Consider the following 18,448-nt stretch of genomic DNA (forward strand, 5'->3'; position numbering starts at 1 on the left):
GTTTAACCCGGAAAGCCACATTTTCCGGAAAGCCACATTTCCACATTTTCCAGGGGAAAGCCATATTTTCCGGAAAGCCATATTTCCGCATTTTCCGGGGGAAAGCCACATTTTCCGCTTGTTTCATGGACTCAGCTAAGTAAAGGTAATAAAGATTCAGTTGCACTCTGGCTTGTGGCGAAAAAACGCTCGTGTACAGTAGATTAAAAGGGATCTTGACGCAGGACAACAGGGCTGTTAGGTTAGAAATTATTAAAGGTCAATTGGCTTTGCTCCAGTTTCGTTTTATAGACCATATTTATAAGCAGTAGCACAAGGATCATTAGACGGATCAGCGATTAATGTCACAGTAAGGGACAGGGGAAAGTGGTCAAAGTCACGTTTGTCTTCGTCAACATGAAAGACAGAACAGGGAACATAGGCGATCCAGATACAATGGTCATAGTACCACTATCATGAATATAACTGTAATTAAGAGCTTTGGGTGATAAACGATAACCAATTGGCAGCGCATCTAAAGCTAAGTTGGTACGAGTAGAGGAGCTATGAACATAACAATTGAAGTCACCTATCACTAGCCACCCATACCCATACTTTCAATATTACATAACAGAGTTTTAAGGGATGAGCAGGCATTATAAAACTTAATAAGTGAAGCTAGACATTTCTTATCACAGGGAAGATATACATTTATAAATACAAGGTGACCAAGTCGTATCCCCATAATATTATCAGAGGAATGAAGTAAGACAGGTAAAAAAGGATTAGCTAATCGTTTATTAGCACATGCAAAGCCCCTGGAGTTTTTTTTCGGGCATTGGTGCATTGGTGGTGAACACAATATGGTGGCTGCTTCTTCGTAGAGAGTTAACGGAGAAGGCAGGAAGTACATGTTCTTGGAAGAACAAAATGTCAATATAATTCATTTTTTTGGTTTAATGAGCCATCTTTATCTTTCGTGCCATTGAAATTAAAAGAGCAGGTTGAGACGGACAATTCGACAGTCATTTCCGAATCACATGTTTGCTCAGGACATAACGCAGAATAAGACATTTTAGGCTATACAATGAGTGACTAACCTCACAATTAGTGCATTTTGGATCAAAAGCACAGGGGAAGTCACGGGATGATACATGAGGGCCGGCACAGCAGCTGCGTTTCATTGGCTTATCACATTTGATTTTCATGTGGTAGGGAGATTAACAATTATGACAGAAACGGGACGGGCACAGGAATTCTGAGACCCAGGAAGGATTCATAGTCCACCTTGAGCCCGAGTGGTAGGCTATTACTCTAGGCTACAGCATCAGCAAAGACAATTTTCACCGCCTGAGATTTTCCCAGACACTCAGCGTCAATGACACCTTCCTATTCCTTAAAGGTCATCACATCATAATTAGCGGACACCTCCTTAACAATGCCAGGAAATTCCTTTTCGCGCGGCATGACGTCACAGCTATTCAACACGGTTGGAGCCAAATCGTTGAAAATCTTTGGTACAGATTGACTAATCTGAACAAACAGCTTATTGCCAGATGGCTTTATGGTGTGAATAGCTTCATGACCAGGAAATTTGTTGATAGCGCGAGTCCGTTTCGAAGGGTCGTCAAGTTTAGTAGGCACTTTTGAAGTGATAACGGTGGCGGTGCTTTGAATATGGGTACTAGCATACAGAATGGGAAGTGACGGAAAATTTAAAGCATGAGCTGTCACCTGTTCTTTGATGAAGTTAAAGGTACAATCCAGAGCACAAATTTCGGAAGCAAGTTTATAAAAAGCAACAGCAAGAATTACAGCCACTTCAGTAGTTGAAATAATTACGTACGTTAGCACTATTAACTCCTGATTTTCCCAGTAAAAAAGGTAAAGAATACAGCATCGGACTTTACAGTCCCTACCGGCGGTGCTGATCTCCGTTTCTTGGCCCTTCAGCCAGGAAGTGCAATGGGGGGTTGGGGGCCAACCATCCTGTGCTTTCGCACACCCTTCCTGTTTACTTTCCCAAGGTTTCTCCGAGTACCCATTTAGAGATGTGTCGAATCTCGCTGAGCTTGCAGAGTCACACCAATGACCCCCGTCCCAAACCAAATAATTGGGTACACTAGGATTCGAACCATCGCCCTCTCGGACAAAAGATCCTAAATCCAGCGCACCAATTCACCCGGCTATGACGGCCTTATTCAAGATAATCACATTTTCACGCTTCCGAAGCAAACCAATCATGTCTTTCACATGCCGAGCGGAGGCATTATCACCGTGTGTCCTTGGTGCTGTTTTGCTACTGCTACATATTTCTGCCCATAAATCAACTTTAGCATATTTGAGAATATTTTCAGGAAAAAACTCTACTGCATGACTAATAGTAACTTCATCATCAATATCCAATCGCATGTTTATTGGATAAAATTAAGAATAGCTGAATGCGCAAACATTATTATTTTTGCTTATCTCATCTCAAAAACAGTCTAGGTCAAAAACATAGCTGAAATAAATCCTTTATCCATGTAAAAAAGTCCATCAAAATGTTATATGCAATCATTGAAACCAGCGTTAAAGCGTTAACAAGAGCTAAGAGCTCATATGGCACTTGTGACGAGGCAAGAAGAGCTAAGAGCCAAGAGATCATATGGTATGAGCTCTAACAAAATTCCGTGAATCAATAGATTGATTTAGAAAGGAAAATAAGAGGCTTAATGCCGGTCAGGATTTTAAATAAGAGCTCTGAGTCACGATGTCCTTCTAAATATCAAAATTCATTAAGATCCGATCACCCACTCGTAAGTTAAAAATACCAAATTTTTTCTAATTTTTCTTCTCCCTTTAGCCCCCCAGATGGTCGAATCTGGGAAAACGACTTTATCAAGTCAAATTGTGCAGCTCCCTGACATGCCTACCAATGTTCATCGTCCTAGCACATCCAGAAGGACTGAACTCGCCAAATCACTGAACCCCTCCCCCCAACTCCCCCAAAGAGAGTGAATCCAGTACGGTTCTGTCAATCACTTATCAAGGACATTTGCTTATTCTATCCACCATGCTTCATCCCGATTCCTCCACTCCAAGTGTTTTCCGAGATTTCCCCCCTCCAACTCCCCCCAATGTCAAAAGATCTGGTCGGGATTTGAAATAAGAGCTCTGAGACATGAATTCCTTCTAAATATCAAATTTCATTAAGATCCGATCACCTATTCGTAAGATTAAAATACCCCATTTTCACGTTTTCCAAGAATTCCGGTTTCCCCCTCCAACTCCCCCCAATGTCAAAGGATCTGGTCAGAATTTAAAATTAGAGCTTTAAAGCACAAGATCCTTCTAAATATCAAATTTCATTGAGATCTGGTCACCCTTTCATAAGTTACAAATACCTCAATTTTCAAAATTACCCCCCCCCCCCCCCAACTCCACCAAAGAGAGCGGATCCGGTCCGGTTATCTCAGTCACGTATCTTAGAAGGTTTCTATTCTTCCCATCCAATTTCATCCTGATCTCATTGCTTTAAGTATTTTCTAAGATTTCTGGTCCCCCCAACTGCCCCCCTCCAATTACGCTTGATCCGATTGAGATTTAAAATAAGAGATCTGAGTTACGAGGTTCTTCTAAATATGACGTTTCATGAAGATCCGATCACTCCTTCGTAAGCTAAAAATACGTCATTTTTTCTTATTTTTCAGAATTAACCCCTCCCCCCAATAGAGCGGATCCATTCCAATTATGTAAATCACGTATCTAAGACGTCTGCTTATTTTTCCCACCACGTTTCATCCCGATCCCTCCAGTCTAAGCGTTTTCCATGATTTTACCTTCCCCCACCCCAAACCCCCCCAATATCACCAGATCCGGTCGGGATTTAAAATAAGAGCTTTGAGACACGATATACATCTAAATATCAAATTTCATTGGGATCCTATCACCTGTTTGTAAGTTAAAAATACCTCATTTTTTTCTAATTTTTTAGAATTAACCCCCCCTCCCCCCAACTACCCCAAAGAGAGCGGATCCGTTCCGGTTATGTCAATCATGTATCTAGGACTCGTGCTTATTTTTCCCACCAAGCTTCATCCCGATCCCTCCACTCTAAGTGTTTTCCAAGTTTTAGGTTCCCCCCCCCCCAACTCCCCTCCCAATATCGCCAGATCCGGTCGGGATTTAAAATAACAGCTCTGAGACACGATATCCTTCTAAATATCAAATTTCATTGAGATCCGATCACCCGTTCGTAAGTTGAAAATACCTCATTTTTTCTAGTTTTTCAGAATTAAGCCCCCCCCCCCCCAACTACCCCAAAGAGAGCGGATCCGTTCCGGTTATGTCAATCATGTATCTAGGACTTGAGCTTATTTTTCCCATCAAGTTTCATCCCGATCCCTCCACTCTTAGTATTTTCCAAGATTTTAGGTTTCTCCCTCCCAACTCCCCCCAATGTCACCAGATCCGGTCGGGATTTAAAATAACAGCTTTGAGACATGATATCCTTCCAAACATCAACTTTCATTAAGATCTAATCAACCGTTCGTAAGTTAAAAATACTTAATTTTTCTATTTTTTCCGAATTAACGGGCTGGGTTAATACCAATTGGTTAATACCAAGTGCCATAAAAAAAATGAAAGACATCAGTCCATCAAAATTTCATATGCAATCATTGAAACCAGCGTTAAAGCGTTAAAAAACAAATGAAAGAAGAATATCTTCATACCTCCACTTAATTATTAACATTTATAATAGTAGCCTAATAAAAATGTTAAAAGTGATTTAATTTTGCATTCAATAATAAATGCATAATTTGTTTACAAAATGGGCTACCAACAAAGAATATAAACAATTTGATTAAAATCAAAATTTTAACAAAACTATAATTGGAATATGGTAAGTTATAATCAAAATTCTTATTATAACTACATCCTTGAAATAATGGTAGTATAAAATTAATGAGAGAGAAAATAATGCATGGATATGCAGGCGCACAGAGAGCAGCCCCTTGAGAGGTGTGGAGATCAGAAAATTTTCTTTTCAGAAAGGTCTGATGAGGTATTAATTTTTTAGAGGAGGGGGGAAATGCTTGCCCTTCTCCCTAGGTTTCGAAAGTATCTTTTTTTAGAGGGGGAGGTCATCAAGAAATGTCTTTCTTTGGTATCTATATTGAGAAAAAAATTAATGGCAAATTCCCTCCTCTAATTATTGAAAAATACATTTTGCTCCCCCCACCATACATTTTCGCAATTTGACGCCACTGGGGAGACTGATATTTAAAATATTTTTTGAGACCCATACGTGTAAAGTGTATGCACTATACCTGGAATATATAAATTAAGGCATAACATAAAGAGATTAGAACCAGAGTCATACCATTGAATGTCCAACCAAGACAACACTAGTTGGTCTATTTTCTCCTTTGTATAAAGAAAGAATTCCTTCAATACAGTGTTGCAGATAAGACGACTGCTTTTCAAGAGTCCCTCCGTATATGGCAGAATATTCACCAGAAAAATCAACAGTGAAAAAATCGAAGTGAAATCGAGTCTCGTCGTCAATAGTTTTTCGAAGAGCAACAGAAGCCAGAGACCGAACTAAAACAAAAGGTAACTTTTTAATGTATGAAAACAAACCAAAAATGTACTTTGCAAATTTTTTAGAAAACGGGTTTGCTGGACATCGAAAATCCTGTATTATGTGACTATAAAGTTTAGAAATAGGAGTTGAATGATTTGGTACATTGACTCATCGACATTAACGTTCTGACGCTATTTCCTCTTCCACTCCTTCTATTTGTTTTTATAGGCCCTACATTGATGCTAATAGTAAAGGCAGACACGTGAGCAGCAAGATGTTTTGGGTCACCAAATCGGGAACTATTAACCAGGGAATCGGCAAGACAGCAAAAATCAGGCAAAGAATTTTCCAATGGATAGGCTAGCGGACAACCCACTCTACACGCAAACCGCAGCATAGGCTACCCTCAATACAACATGGCATATAACAATACTTCAATTCACCTCCTTACCTCAGCTGAAAAATGTGTGTCTCATTTATTTATAGCAGAAAAGTGTAATGTGGATAAATTTTCAAACAAAAATTGGTCAAAGGTTTTTAAAAGGTCCAATCTTCGAGGGATTGGTGAAATAAAGAAATAATTTTTAAGCCACGTACGAAGTTGGACTACCATTTTTAAAAGTTTTCCCAGGAGGGTCTTTGGATTAATCTGTGGAAAAACGATGAGTCACAAGACTATGTGGACAGGTATATTAATTAATTTCTGTCACTGGTGTACAACATTGGAAGTCTCTTATCTCTCCCCAGCCTTAGTGTTAAACTTATTCACAATATCACGACTAAGCCTATATTCTAATCAATCTAGCGTCACTAGTGTTGAGACCCAGGATTGCCAAGTACAAATAAAACAGGAATTCCATAGTTTTTCACTGCTTAGATTGCTTACATACTTTCCTTCAACACAAGATTATCAGATAACATAAAATTATAGATTATAGTAAGAGAACTTAAGAATTATAAGAGAATAAAGCACAGAGACCTTAAATATAGAATGGAGAACAAGAATAAAGTTTTAAATACAAAAAAGAAGTTTTTCCATATTTTATTTACCTTATTCATGATATCCAGCGTTGCCAGGTATAAATAAAGTAGAAATGCCATGGTATTTCCCGTCCCTTAAATTATTCACGTGTGTTTCTTTGACATTAGAGTTTAGAGAATAGTTTAATAAAGAGCAAGAGAATAGGGTGTAGAGAAGTGTAGAGTAAAATAGAGAATATACAGTAGTCTATAAACAACAGGGTTTTTTCTATACTTTCTGTACCTTCTTCATGAGATCCAGCATTGCCAGGTATAAATAAAATAGAGACAATACAGTATTTTCCATTTCTTAAATTTATTTGCAAGAGTTTCTTCAACATAAGAGTCAAGAGAAAAGTTTAATAAAAAGAGAATAGCGTATTTAAACGTAAACATAGAGCAGAGAACAAGAATATAGAGGAGAGCATAGAAAACAGGCTTTTTTATACTTTATTTACCTTCTTCGTGAGATCCAGCATTGCCAGGTATAAATAAAACAGAAATTTACTAGTATTTTCCATTTCTTAAATTATTTGCATGGGTTCCTCCAACATAAGAGTTTAGAGTAAAGTCCAATAAAAAAAAGAGAATAGGGTATGAAGATGTAAAGAATAGAATAGAGATTGAGAATGCAGAGGAGAGTACAGAGAACAGGGTCTTTTTATACTTTATTGACCTTGTTCATTAAATGTAGCATTGCTGGGCATAAACGAAAAGGAAATTTTAAGTCTCCTTCAATTCTTGAATTACTTAGTCAAAGTAATTAATACTTAGTCGAAGTAAGTGACGGTTAATCGTCAAAGCAAGAGTGAGAGAATAGATTAAAGAGACATTAACCATGCAATAGAGAACAAGAATAAAGATTAGAGTACAGAAAATAAGGTTTTTCCACTTTTTGATTTCCTTGTTCACGAGATATAGCTTTGCAAGGTATAAATGAAACAGGAATTCTATAATATTTGCCATTTCTTGAATTATTTGTATGTTTTACTTCAGCGTTAGAATATGTAGGATAAGAGTAAAATAGAGAACAAAAATAGAGCAAAGTACTAAGGAATTCTAAAAAATTGGGCTTAGCCTACCTTGTTCATGAGATCCAGCATTGCCAGGCATAAATAAAACAGAAATTTACTAGTATTTTCCATTTCTTAAATTATTTGCATGGGTTCCTCCAACATAAGAGTTTAGAATAAAGTCTAATAAAAAAAGGAAATAGGGTATGAAGATGTAAAGAGTAGAATAGAGATTGAGAATGCAGAGGAGAGTACAGAGAACAGGGTCTTTTTTATACTTTATTTACCTTGTTCATTAAATGTAGCATTGCCAGGCATGAATGAAACGGAAATTTTAAGTCTCCTTCAATTCTTAAATTACTTAGTCAAAGTAATTAATACTTAGTCGAAGCAAGTGATGGTTAATCGTCAAAGCAAGAGTGAGAGAATAGAGTAAAGAGACATTAACCATGCAATAGAGAATAAGAATACAGATTAGAGTACAGAAAACAAGGTTTTTCTGCTTTTTAATTACCTTGTTCATGAGATATAGCTTTGCAAGGCACAAATGAAACAGGAATTCTATAATTTTCGTCATTTCTTGAATTATTTGTATGTTTTATTTCAGCATTAGAATATGTAGGATAAGAGTAAAATAGAGAACGAAAATAGAGCAAAGTACTAAGGAATTTTCAAAATTTTGTTTAGCCTACCTTGTTCATGAGATCCAGCATTGCCAGGTATAAATAAAACAGGAATTCCAAAGTACTTTCCATGTCTCAAATTATTTGCATGCTTTCCTTCTCCATAAGAGTATACAGAATAGTCTTCATAAAGCCTTTCAACTCTTTCAGGCAATCCAACTTTCTGGAAAGGAGATTAAGTTCAACTAATTGAAGGATCCTATAGAGATATTCGATTTGCTGATTTATTCAAAAATTCAATTTGGAAATTCATTCAATCAAGACTGCTGCAATGTTGACATTGACAACTGAAAAATTTGAATGAACCACCCAAACACGGGCTTGATATTAGTGTTGCCAAAAACCACCAGTAAAAATTCAGCTTAAGTTGAGGAAAAAAACTTTCTTAAAAAAGAGCACTGCACCTTATAAAGGCTTGTTGTATCAATAATTAAACTTAATATTGCATATGCCTAATAGCATGCCATACATCCCAAGCGTTGCATATTCCTAATTGCACATCACATATTCCTAATATATTGAATTGATTTAAATTCCAAATATAATTGAAGGTCATTTTGGGGTCTCTTTTTTTTACTGATCTATTGATATAACTCCTACATGAAATTCTATCTTCTGCCTGACAGAGATGGTATGGCATGTTGAGAGATGAGAAATTATCTTTCTACCTGCTTGGGGGAGAGCACCCTCTATGGTAAGAACTTTGTACACATCCTACAAAGGTATTTTCAGGAGACAAGTGCTTTTCATTCATTTAACTCTAAAAGTTGAGCACAAGAAAAGTTGTAAAAGCTCAGCATAGGACAATTAAATTTGCCCCTTACTTGGGGTATTTCCTACATGGTCAAAGGCTGTAACCCTTATCACCTTAATCCACATGAGAGCTTAAGGATGTTCCAGACATGTAGTGTTCTTGAGTTGATGACTCCCAGTCAAAGTGCCCTTGAGTTGATGACTGGCAGTTCTCCCACTACTTGTCAAGTTGGAATTTGAAAGACTGGATGGAGGGAGCACTGACAGTCAAGTCCTTCATATGATTCCTGTTTTTTATGACTCTTCTTGAGAAATAGCCTATATATGGTGGATTCTTAATCAGGAGTTTAGCTTTGGCACCTTTTTGGAGTGTCTTCTTGTGTGATAATGGCTGGTACTATGGCTGCCTATGAAGATGGTAGAGTTTTCCTTTTGAAGTTTGTAAGTCAGCATCATATCACTACACATGCATCTGTAGACGAGTTTGGTAGCTAAAGTTGCTTGAGGCAGTCCTCATATGAAGCTGATTTTAAGTTTTTCATGCACTTTGTTGCTCGCCTCTGGACATTTTCGACAAGCCTTACATCATGCCAAAAAGAGTTCGAATTATCATCTCTTAAAATTTACTGATGTATTAAAACTGATAAAATTAACTACCAGATAGTACTCCTAGTTTACTTTTTTCTAGATGAGCCCTGTTTTGTTAATTTGATACATTTAGTAATTATATATATTTAGTTTTTCTCAATACATAGAATTTAGAAGAGGAGTCAAAACAGATTAAAGTGAATATATGCAATCAGCCATCAAGCTTAATGTACTGTGATTTAATAAATAAAGACAAGTTGGAAATTAGTGGAGACATTAAGTTGAAAAACCTTTACAGACTTATTTTTGAGCTATAAATTAATTTCTGAGAGTTTTATTTATCAGGCAAAACATTTTTCTAGGTTCACAAAAAGCAAGGTTAAGGCCAATAACTGCAAATACACCAATGGTGTTGGAATAAGGTGAAATAAAAAATATGGAATGACACTGCCTATTTAAGTGTTAACAGAAAAGAAAAATCTCTGGCCATTTGCACTGTCTCTGATGACAGGCATAAGCAAAGGGTATTTTTCTTAGGGGGAGGGCAGGACTTACATTTTGAAAAGCAAAATATATGGAATGAATGCATGATTATGGTTCAAACAAGACGCTACATGCCATCCTTTCTGCTAAATAGAGTTGGAGAGAATGATGGAGGGGGGGGGGTTTGCTCATATGGTTTTACAAGTAGACAGATCCGAAATTATTGTTGAATTTTCTTTCAAATATATGGTTCAATATTATTATTTCCCCTTGGAGCCCAATTTGTGCCTCCAATGAGAAAGGCCACCATTTCACACTGAACAGGGTGCAAGAGATTCTTTCTGCAAAACATTGAAGGAGTGAAATGTGGTATTTAAGACTTCATGGACCCATTTTTTGCCTCCAAAGATCCATTAAAAATTGTGGCTTGTTTCTGGTCTGATCAATGTAGTATGTGTCTACCTTTCAGCTACAAATTATCCACAAGTCAGCTACAACTAAATTTAACATGGACTTGGCTTACTTTTTATATAGTCTAAGCCTACCTAAATTTTAACCTCTTCAATCCAGCTCAAAAACACCCCTAGGTAAGCACCTAGTTTTGTTCAATAGCATTATTGCATATGATCTCTTCTTAACTCAACACTATATTAAAAAGAAGCAATACCATCTAATTCCCCATTCAACACTTTCTAAATACACTGACTTCAACCATTAAAATTGCATCCAAGTCCCCTGCCCCCTAATGGGCCAGATATAACCCAAAGCTATGCATGAAACTTAACTCTTTTGTCCTTTTCTTATTTTGATTTGCATCATTTAGTGTTATGAACCAAATGGTAATAGAAAATAAATACAAGATGTAATACAAATTTAATAATCCTTGTTTGCAGTTTTTTTTTAAGTTTTATCACTCTTTGTTGAGTAAATATAGAATACAGACCAAACCCTGCTGCCTGCAGGGCTCATGGACTAATACAATTTGCTCTATTGGTAAAGTTACCTGTAAGAAAGCCCACTTTATGCATTTTTAGTCTTGTTGGAGGGGATTTTTAGAAAGCTAAAAACAGATGCACTTCTCTAATAATGACAAAAAAACAATAGGCCTATACAATCATCAGAATCTTGCTATATGCAGTAATACACAGTTTAGTCAGCTTGTGATAAAACTAGACATTTACTAGAGTCAGCAATGACTGGCCAATGTTGACTGGAAGGTGAATTGAGACACAAATATCAACTGAGATTTGACACATCACCACCAGCAACAAATCCACAGGATGTTACCAGTACCTTATCTTGCTGGTAATTGTGGTTTGAGGATACATTATCATTTCATTTATTGGAAAAATTCTGGTTTATTGACTTTCGGCTATCTTAGAAAGGGGTTAGGTTAGGAAAATGAAGCTTTCAGGGATGGGTCCAAAGGCTAAAGTATATCCTGTGAAGGTATTTTGAAGTACCTACCTCTACTTCTTCTCTCTCTAGAGAGTCCTGACTTTTGATAACCTTTAAAAATATGTTTATTATAAAATTGAAACCTTTCAAAATAGATCTTCTGCTTGAATGAGTACAACAAGATTGTTTTCAGCTTCACAACTTTGCTCAATCCCAATTTATAAGGTTTTAAAGATATGCAAAAACATTTCCTAAATTTTGAAAAGAAAAACATTGATATGGCTCAGAATTCTACTCAAATAATGGAAATTGCATTTTCAGAACTAAAGGCAGAGAAAAAGCAAATGTTAACTGAAAACTAAGGTAAAATGTTGTTTTGTCAAAATTTCAATAGGTAGGCCTAGGCTATAGACCTATCCTGTAGGTAAGTTTCAGGGCCCTCTAGAGAGAGTAGAAGTGGAGGTGGGTACTTCAAAATACCTTCTCGGGATATACTTTAGCCTGTAGACCTATCCCTGAAAGTTTCATTTACCTAACCCCTTTCCGAGATAGCCAAAAATCAATAAACTAGAATTTTACTCATTTATTTTCTAGAGTTTGAAATACTAAAGAAGCTAAACATTTTTCAACTTGGGAGATTTATTAGACAGAGGCTTGATAGCCTTAATTTTAAGGCTGGAATTGGTTTGACTTACTACATAGTGAGGATATTCAAACATGTAAGTCATGGAGCATTTATTTTCTTCTGTTCTTAATATTGTTTGGAAAACACCTGCAAAGGTTATGAAAAATAACAAGCATCCTAAGATTGTAGTCCCTATCTTATAAAACATCATGCATTCGAATTGAAAATTAACATGTATATTTGCCAATATGTAATGGTTGGTATTTGCAACATTCGAGGCCAAAGACTTTTCGCTGAAATAGCGGTAGCTTCAATATAATCTTGAAGCTTACCACTGTTCGTTGGATCCAGCTAAACCAAGTTGGTTGAAAAGAGCTTCAGTTGGGCAGGCTAAAAGTTTGACCACCTGAAAAGTTAGTCGGCTTTGAAATTGTTGGTCGTATCTTGCTTATTCAGCTTTTTCACAACAAGTTTTTTCTTTCTTTTCTAATGTAATTGAAATTTCCTGATTCCTCTTTAGCAAATTCTGCAACAAATTACTATCTTTAAAGCATTTTTAGTTACGTTTGTCCGCAAGAGTTGTTTTTCCTTCCTCTAGGAATTGTAGATTTGTTTCCCGTTCTGTAGTACGTACGGTATGCTGATGAAAGATCAAATGTTCTTCCTTTTCCTATACACTATTAATAGGCTCTTCTATCTTATCTATGATTCATCGTAAATCTCTCTTGAATCCCTTCACATGAATCCCTCTAGAAGTTACTGCTACCACTTTATCACCTTCAACCCTTTAGAAGCATTTTCTTTTTACTGTCTAAATTTGATAAAATGTCGAAAACCTCACATTTTTACGTTATGATTCCGTTAATTAGACTCCGTTTTTCACGGTTTCTTCTCTGGAGAAAAAAACAAAAGCAGATGAGTAGAGTTAAAGTTTAGTTCAATTTCGATCAAACCATATCCGTTATTTAATATTCGTGCAGTTATGTTGCCAAAAGTAAATGAGGTGCGTCTCCTTAAAAGAAAATTCGTCAACCGTATTTTGAACCAAATATGCTGTTGGATATTTTGTGAATGTGTCTTTATTCGACAAACCAATTTTTGCGTGAAATTACAGTTTTTGCGTGAATTTGCATCTGAGTAAACCGTGTGGAAATTCTTCCTTAAGAATATTGGGCCATGCTCTGCCAAGAAACGGCTTTAAAGATAGAATATTCTAAGAATGAATTTTTGAATGAGATAAATGAATTTTTGAATGAGATAATAATGATTCTAAGCATGAGATAAAGATTGCCGATTGGATTTCAATGATCTTAAATATCTATTTGTAGAATTTTTTGATTCTTTTGGTATTCCACCAGGAAATGAAATACTACACTTTTTAAAAACTTCAAATAAACCAGTTGCTTAGCATTCTATTCGAATAAAAATTTAACTGATGTCAATTGTGGACATTTATGTGTAGAGTGTATCAAAAAAACATTTAAGGGAATGGATCCAAAAAATTTTGTTTAGATTTTATGTGCAGATATAGATAGAAAAAGAATTAGAGAAACGATTATGTGTTTATCGTAGAAGTTTTAAATATTATGGAAATGTAAGTATGCTTTCTTAGTCTCTAAATTTATATTTAGTGCTTCAGGTTTATTTGCTATTGCCGTATTATCCTTTGCTTCTTTAAGTCTTGGCACAGTTCTGATTGAAAATATTCAAAAATATCTAAGAATAGCAGAAAGAAAGGCTGAGTATAAAATTATTTAATCATTCTATTTAGAATTGCTTGCTATTTATAAATCGGGTGAATTTCCTAATGAAGAAACCATTAAAAGGGAAAATGAATTACACACGTCATTCCAGTTTTTCCTCGTGAAAAAAATTTGAAACAAGTAATATTAAATGATTAGCTATAGTACACAAATTCTAATAAGTCCAAAAATAATATTTGAAAATAAAGTAAGAAATTAATTTTTTTTTGCAAAACCCCTCCCCCAGGCTGTAATCCGTTTGCGTTTTTACTTGTTTCTGGTGTTGGTGATTTCACATTAGTCTAGGTTTTGAGGAAGCCCCACGGTTTTTTTTTGTTATGAGGGAAGCTAGTTGCTTCTTACTCCTTTATCTGGGGCTAGATCGTGCTGAAATCATCAAGTGGTACACGAGGTAACAGTGAGCTTCGAAATAGTTGTATCACTAACCGACGATCAGTCAATCACTTTACCAACGCGGCCATGCTGACCCGTAAGGAGATTTTATACGATTCTTTTGTGTTTCATTTAACATATATAATCATTAAAAAATTGCCGGCTACTGTTCTTGAACCCGTAGCCATCAGGTTCCGAGTCAAATGCTTTAGCCAGTTGCACCAACAGAGACTTGTCTAGAAGTGTATACTAATAACAATTTGTTATTGTTATTTTAAATAAAAATGGCTTATAAAATCTATCTATTAAAATTGTCACCTAATAAACGGAGAACCATATAAGAGAAATTAAAGTCGATAATAACTAAAATCGAACCATTAAAAGAGAAAACTTGGAACTAGGAATTTGATGTGAAATTAAAGCAATGAAACGGATAAAAACTAAATATGGAAATAAACTCGCTATTACTATTAGTTTTAAAGGTGAAGCGGTTGATATCTTTGCACAAAAACGATTTGATTCTATAATCAGCTGATTTTTTAAAGAAATTTAAATAATCAGATAAACATATAATTTTAAAGGTTATTGAAAGAAAAGGGAAAGATAATGACAATTATTTAGATGTTGATATTAACATAGCATATCAAACTATCCTTTAAATATTAAATTATACCAGTAGTATATAAAATATAATAGTACATAATAGGGGATTTTCACAAGACCAGTTTTGATAAGGAAATTGTTAAAATGTTACAGACTTTCATTTAAAATGTACAAATTCGATTGAAAAACGGCTATATTTAATTAATTTGATGACTGTTCCTGAACATAAATTTACTATACTGCTGTCTACATTCAGAGTATTTGTTCAAATTCACCTCGTAGAGGAATTACCGAGAACTCAAAATTCAAATGAGGCCATTCAAAAACTACTGCCTCTTGTACACGATTGAAATGTGCAACCAGGTCAAACGCAAATTTAACTTCAAATGTAAGACTTTAAAGTTGTTAGGCGTAGTAATATAGGTAAGGCATTCAATTTTTCTTTTTGCCAGATCATAATCTGTCAGGTGTAAGGGAAACCACAGTGAAAAAACGTCGATTATTTGAAATTAAAGTCATCTTGCTTTGACGCCCAAAAGGATTTGTACAAGCTTCGAATAACAACCCCATCAGCCACAGATTAACTTACAAAGTACAAACACTATTCCTATTGCCAATTTTTTAGTTTGTTTTAAATATCCTCAAACACATTTGTTTACGTCACAGAGCTCTTTTACAAATCTTCGAAACAAATTTAACAATGAAGCTAAAAAAAAGAAATAAACAGCAAGAAATAAGCACGGAAAACAAAACTGAGGGAAATCAGAAGAAAAAGTAAAAACACAAGCTATGAAAAGCCTAGAAGAACCTGAAAATCAACTGTCTAAATGCGTTTTATAGATAGGGAAGGGGCTGGGTACGATTTCATTGTATAATTTCGCGTGACAAAAAACATTGGGGGCAACACTGTTTACAGAAAAAGGAGAAAGCAAATACAGCCATTAGGGCGGTAAGATAGCCTAGTCAAAGCTGTTAAAATGACTGCATCAGTTTTGCAGAATCAGGTAGGTTTATTTTGAATACAAATTAATGTAATAATGTCAGGTTTATCGTATTATCCCATTTTAATGTCAAATATGTAGCCAAAACAGCCTTGTAGGCTAGTCTAATTGTTCAGGATTTGGCTAGTCAAGTTTGTTTTGGCAAATTTATTAATGTTTCAAAACTTCCCTATTAAAAGACAAAAATACAACTAGATTTACTTCAACACTAGGTCAAATAAGCTGGGCCTGTACTGGACTAGGCTAATGGCCACCTTTGTAAGTGTATCTTCCCCTCCTTTAATGAGGCCAGGTGTAGCCTAGCTTCAGGCTATAGCCTATACAAATTTTGGTAATCTTTAGTTGTAGCTTTTGTTACTGAAAATGCAATTGCTGTTATTTGAATAGAATTTTGAGCCATATCAATGTTTTTTGTTTTTTTTCATAATTTAGGAAATGTATTTGCATATCTTTGAAACCTTATAAAATGGAATTGAGCTAAGTTATGAAGCTGAAAACAATTTTGTTGTACTTCAATTAAGCAGAAGATCTATTTTGCAAGGTTTCACTTTTATAACACACATATTTTTAAAGGTCATCAAAGGTCAGGGCCTTCCAGAGGGAGAAGGAGTGGAGGTAGTTGCTTCAAAATACCTTCCCGGGACATACTTTAGTCTGTAGATTCATCCCTGAAAGTTTCATTTTCCTAATCTAAACCCTTTCCAAGATAGCAAGAAGTCAATCAACTAGAATTTTACCAAAACTTTTTGTTCACCTAATCCAAGTACTTTCAAAAATCAACATGCATATTTTTATAACACACATATTTTTAAAGGTCATCAAAGGTCAGGGCCTTCTAGAGGGAGAAGGAGTGGAGGTAGTTGCTTCAAAATACCTTCCTGGGACATACTTTTGGCTCATGGAGAATGGATGCAGCAAAAATGCAAAATTATTCACACAGATCCAGCTCAATACATATGTCAAAATGCCATCTACCACCTCTAAGCACTCAAATAGATGTGTTTCAACAGATAAGTTGAAATATTTCAATGCATGCATCAAGCCATTGTAACACAAAAATGGGTATCAGACAATGGATGGAACTTGATGGGCTGTGAAAAAATGTGCATTTTTGTGTGAAATTGCATCTCTGTGAACCTGGTGTATGACTATCTTGCAGACTATTGCCTAAGATTAGAAAGCACACTTATAGAAAGAGAAGACTTTCAGTTCCATGGCTTCCAGACTATTTACTCCTGAATTCAGTTTATTTGATTTATCTTGGCTGTAGTGCTTTTGTTAAAAGCAAACACTGCCAATTTTCATTGGACTGATGGACTGGGATGCTGGGCTGCCAAATTGACACATTTTGTGTCAAATGATACAATTTGATGTTGCATGACACATTCAGTCGAAATGATGATACAATCGACGAAAATGACACATTTTTGTCATCCAAGTCTTGTTTTTTTCAATGGTAATAAAAGAAAGTAAAATTTCAATTTTCTACCTCCAGAAAAGCTACAAATTAATGGAAAGGAACAGTGCTACCTAACGGTGGCAGTACTACACAGACAGTGCGGAATACAGAACAGATGCCAGCACCATATATAAAATTTAAACCACGCAAAGAAAACAGCCATAGGCGGAAATTTTAAATCAAAATGCAAACTTGGTTTCTTGAATGAGTTTTATTTTGTCCTGTGGTGATGCAGTGGATTTGACCTTAGCTTGGTAATATGGGACCCAGAGATCAAATCATGCTGCAGGAATGCACTGCAAGGCTGACACAAGGACCTTAGTAGTCAAGAAGCATAATTAATTCTTAAATAAAAAAAATAGTATTTGATACTTAATTGCAATAGTAAAAGTACTTAATAGTAAAAAGTGAACAGCATGCAGTTTACCAAAGCTGTATGCCTAAGCAGCAACTCCCATTTTTAGGAGTACAGGAGGGGTATCCCACCTCGGACAAGATTACAAATTTCCAGAGATGTCTTTCCTTCAGAATAATCCATCTGGCTTAAAAAAGCACCAACAAATATGACAAAAATACTAGATTAAAGCTGGTTGAATGGCTTACATATTGAGTAAATAAAAAGCTTAGCCAATAAAGCCGATTACATATAGAGCTGATTACAATTACAACGTCATACAAAAAGTCTATTTCAATTTACAGTCGGAATTGATCATCCCTTAAACTTTTATAAATCTAAACTTGCCTTGTTGGCTGCCCAGACACAAATTTGTAGTGTGTAACATTAATTTAATCAAATGTTTCTATTTCTTTTATGACGTCACAAAAAGGTCATAATCCCAAGATATCAGGACAAGGTCAAGTTTACTCCTTTTTGAACTGATTTGGAAAAGATTATATATTCAAAACTAGCTGTTGGGTTGGCGCTTTGCACCCCCCCCCCAAGCCCCCCTGCGTGCTTAAGTTGTTACGTGCCATATTAGTTACGCACCATTGTAGTTGTGTCCCTGTGTCCCCCCTGTGAATATACATATATATATATATATATATATATATATATATATATATATATATATATTTAACTACATAAAACTTGCAAATATACAACATTCTTGGCTGTCCCATTGTCTGTGCATATAAAT

At 35.6% G+C, this 18,448-nt stretch overlaps 2 protein-coding genes across 3 annotated transcripts in view; one reads left to right on the forward strand and one right to left on the reverse strand.

Annotated features, from left to right (window-relative positions):
• LOC136040417 (GPI inositol-deacylase-like) overlaps nt 1-12,343 on the reverse strand; it is a gene marked incomplete in the record, with an annotated part of 65,923 nt that extends 53,580 nt beyond the window's left edge. The window contains 3 exon segments of the mRNA XM_065724691.1: nt 5,345-5,565; nt 8,274-8,427; nt 12,182-12,343. Of these exon segments, the coding sequence (XP_065580763.1) occupies nt 5,345-5,565; nt 8,274-8,427; nt 12,182-12,322 (516 nt within the window).
• The window catches only part of LOC136039740 (septin-2-like), a 249,200-nt gene that overhangs the window by 194,259 nt on the left and 36,493 nt on the right, over nt 1-18,448 (forward strand). Inside the window, exon 1 of one of the 2 annotated variants that reach the window (XM_065723578.1) lies at nt 15,747-15,853. The exons of the other annotated variant lie outside the window; for it this stretch is intronic. Coding sequence (XP_065579650.1) covers nt 15,827-15,853 — 27 coding nt within the window. The 5' untranslated portion in view covers nt 15,747-15,826. Of the gene's footprint in view, nt 1-15,746; nt 15,854-18,448 lie in introns of those variants that run through there. 2 annotated transcript variants of the gene reach the window in all.

Source organism: Artemia franciscana, chromosome 20 (assembly GCF_032884065.1).
Source record: "Artemia franciscana chromosome 20, ASM3288406v1, whole genome shotgun sequence".
In the NCBI taxonomy this organism is placed as follows: Eukaryota; Metazoa; Arthropoda; class Branchiopoda; order Anostraca; family Artemiidae; genus Artemia; species Artemia franciscana.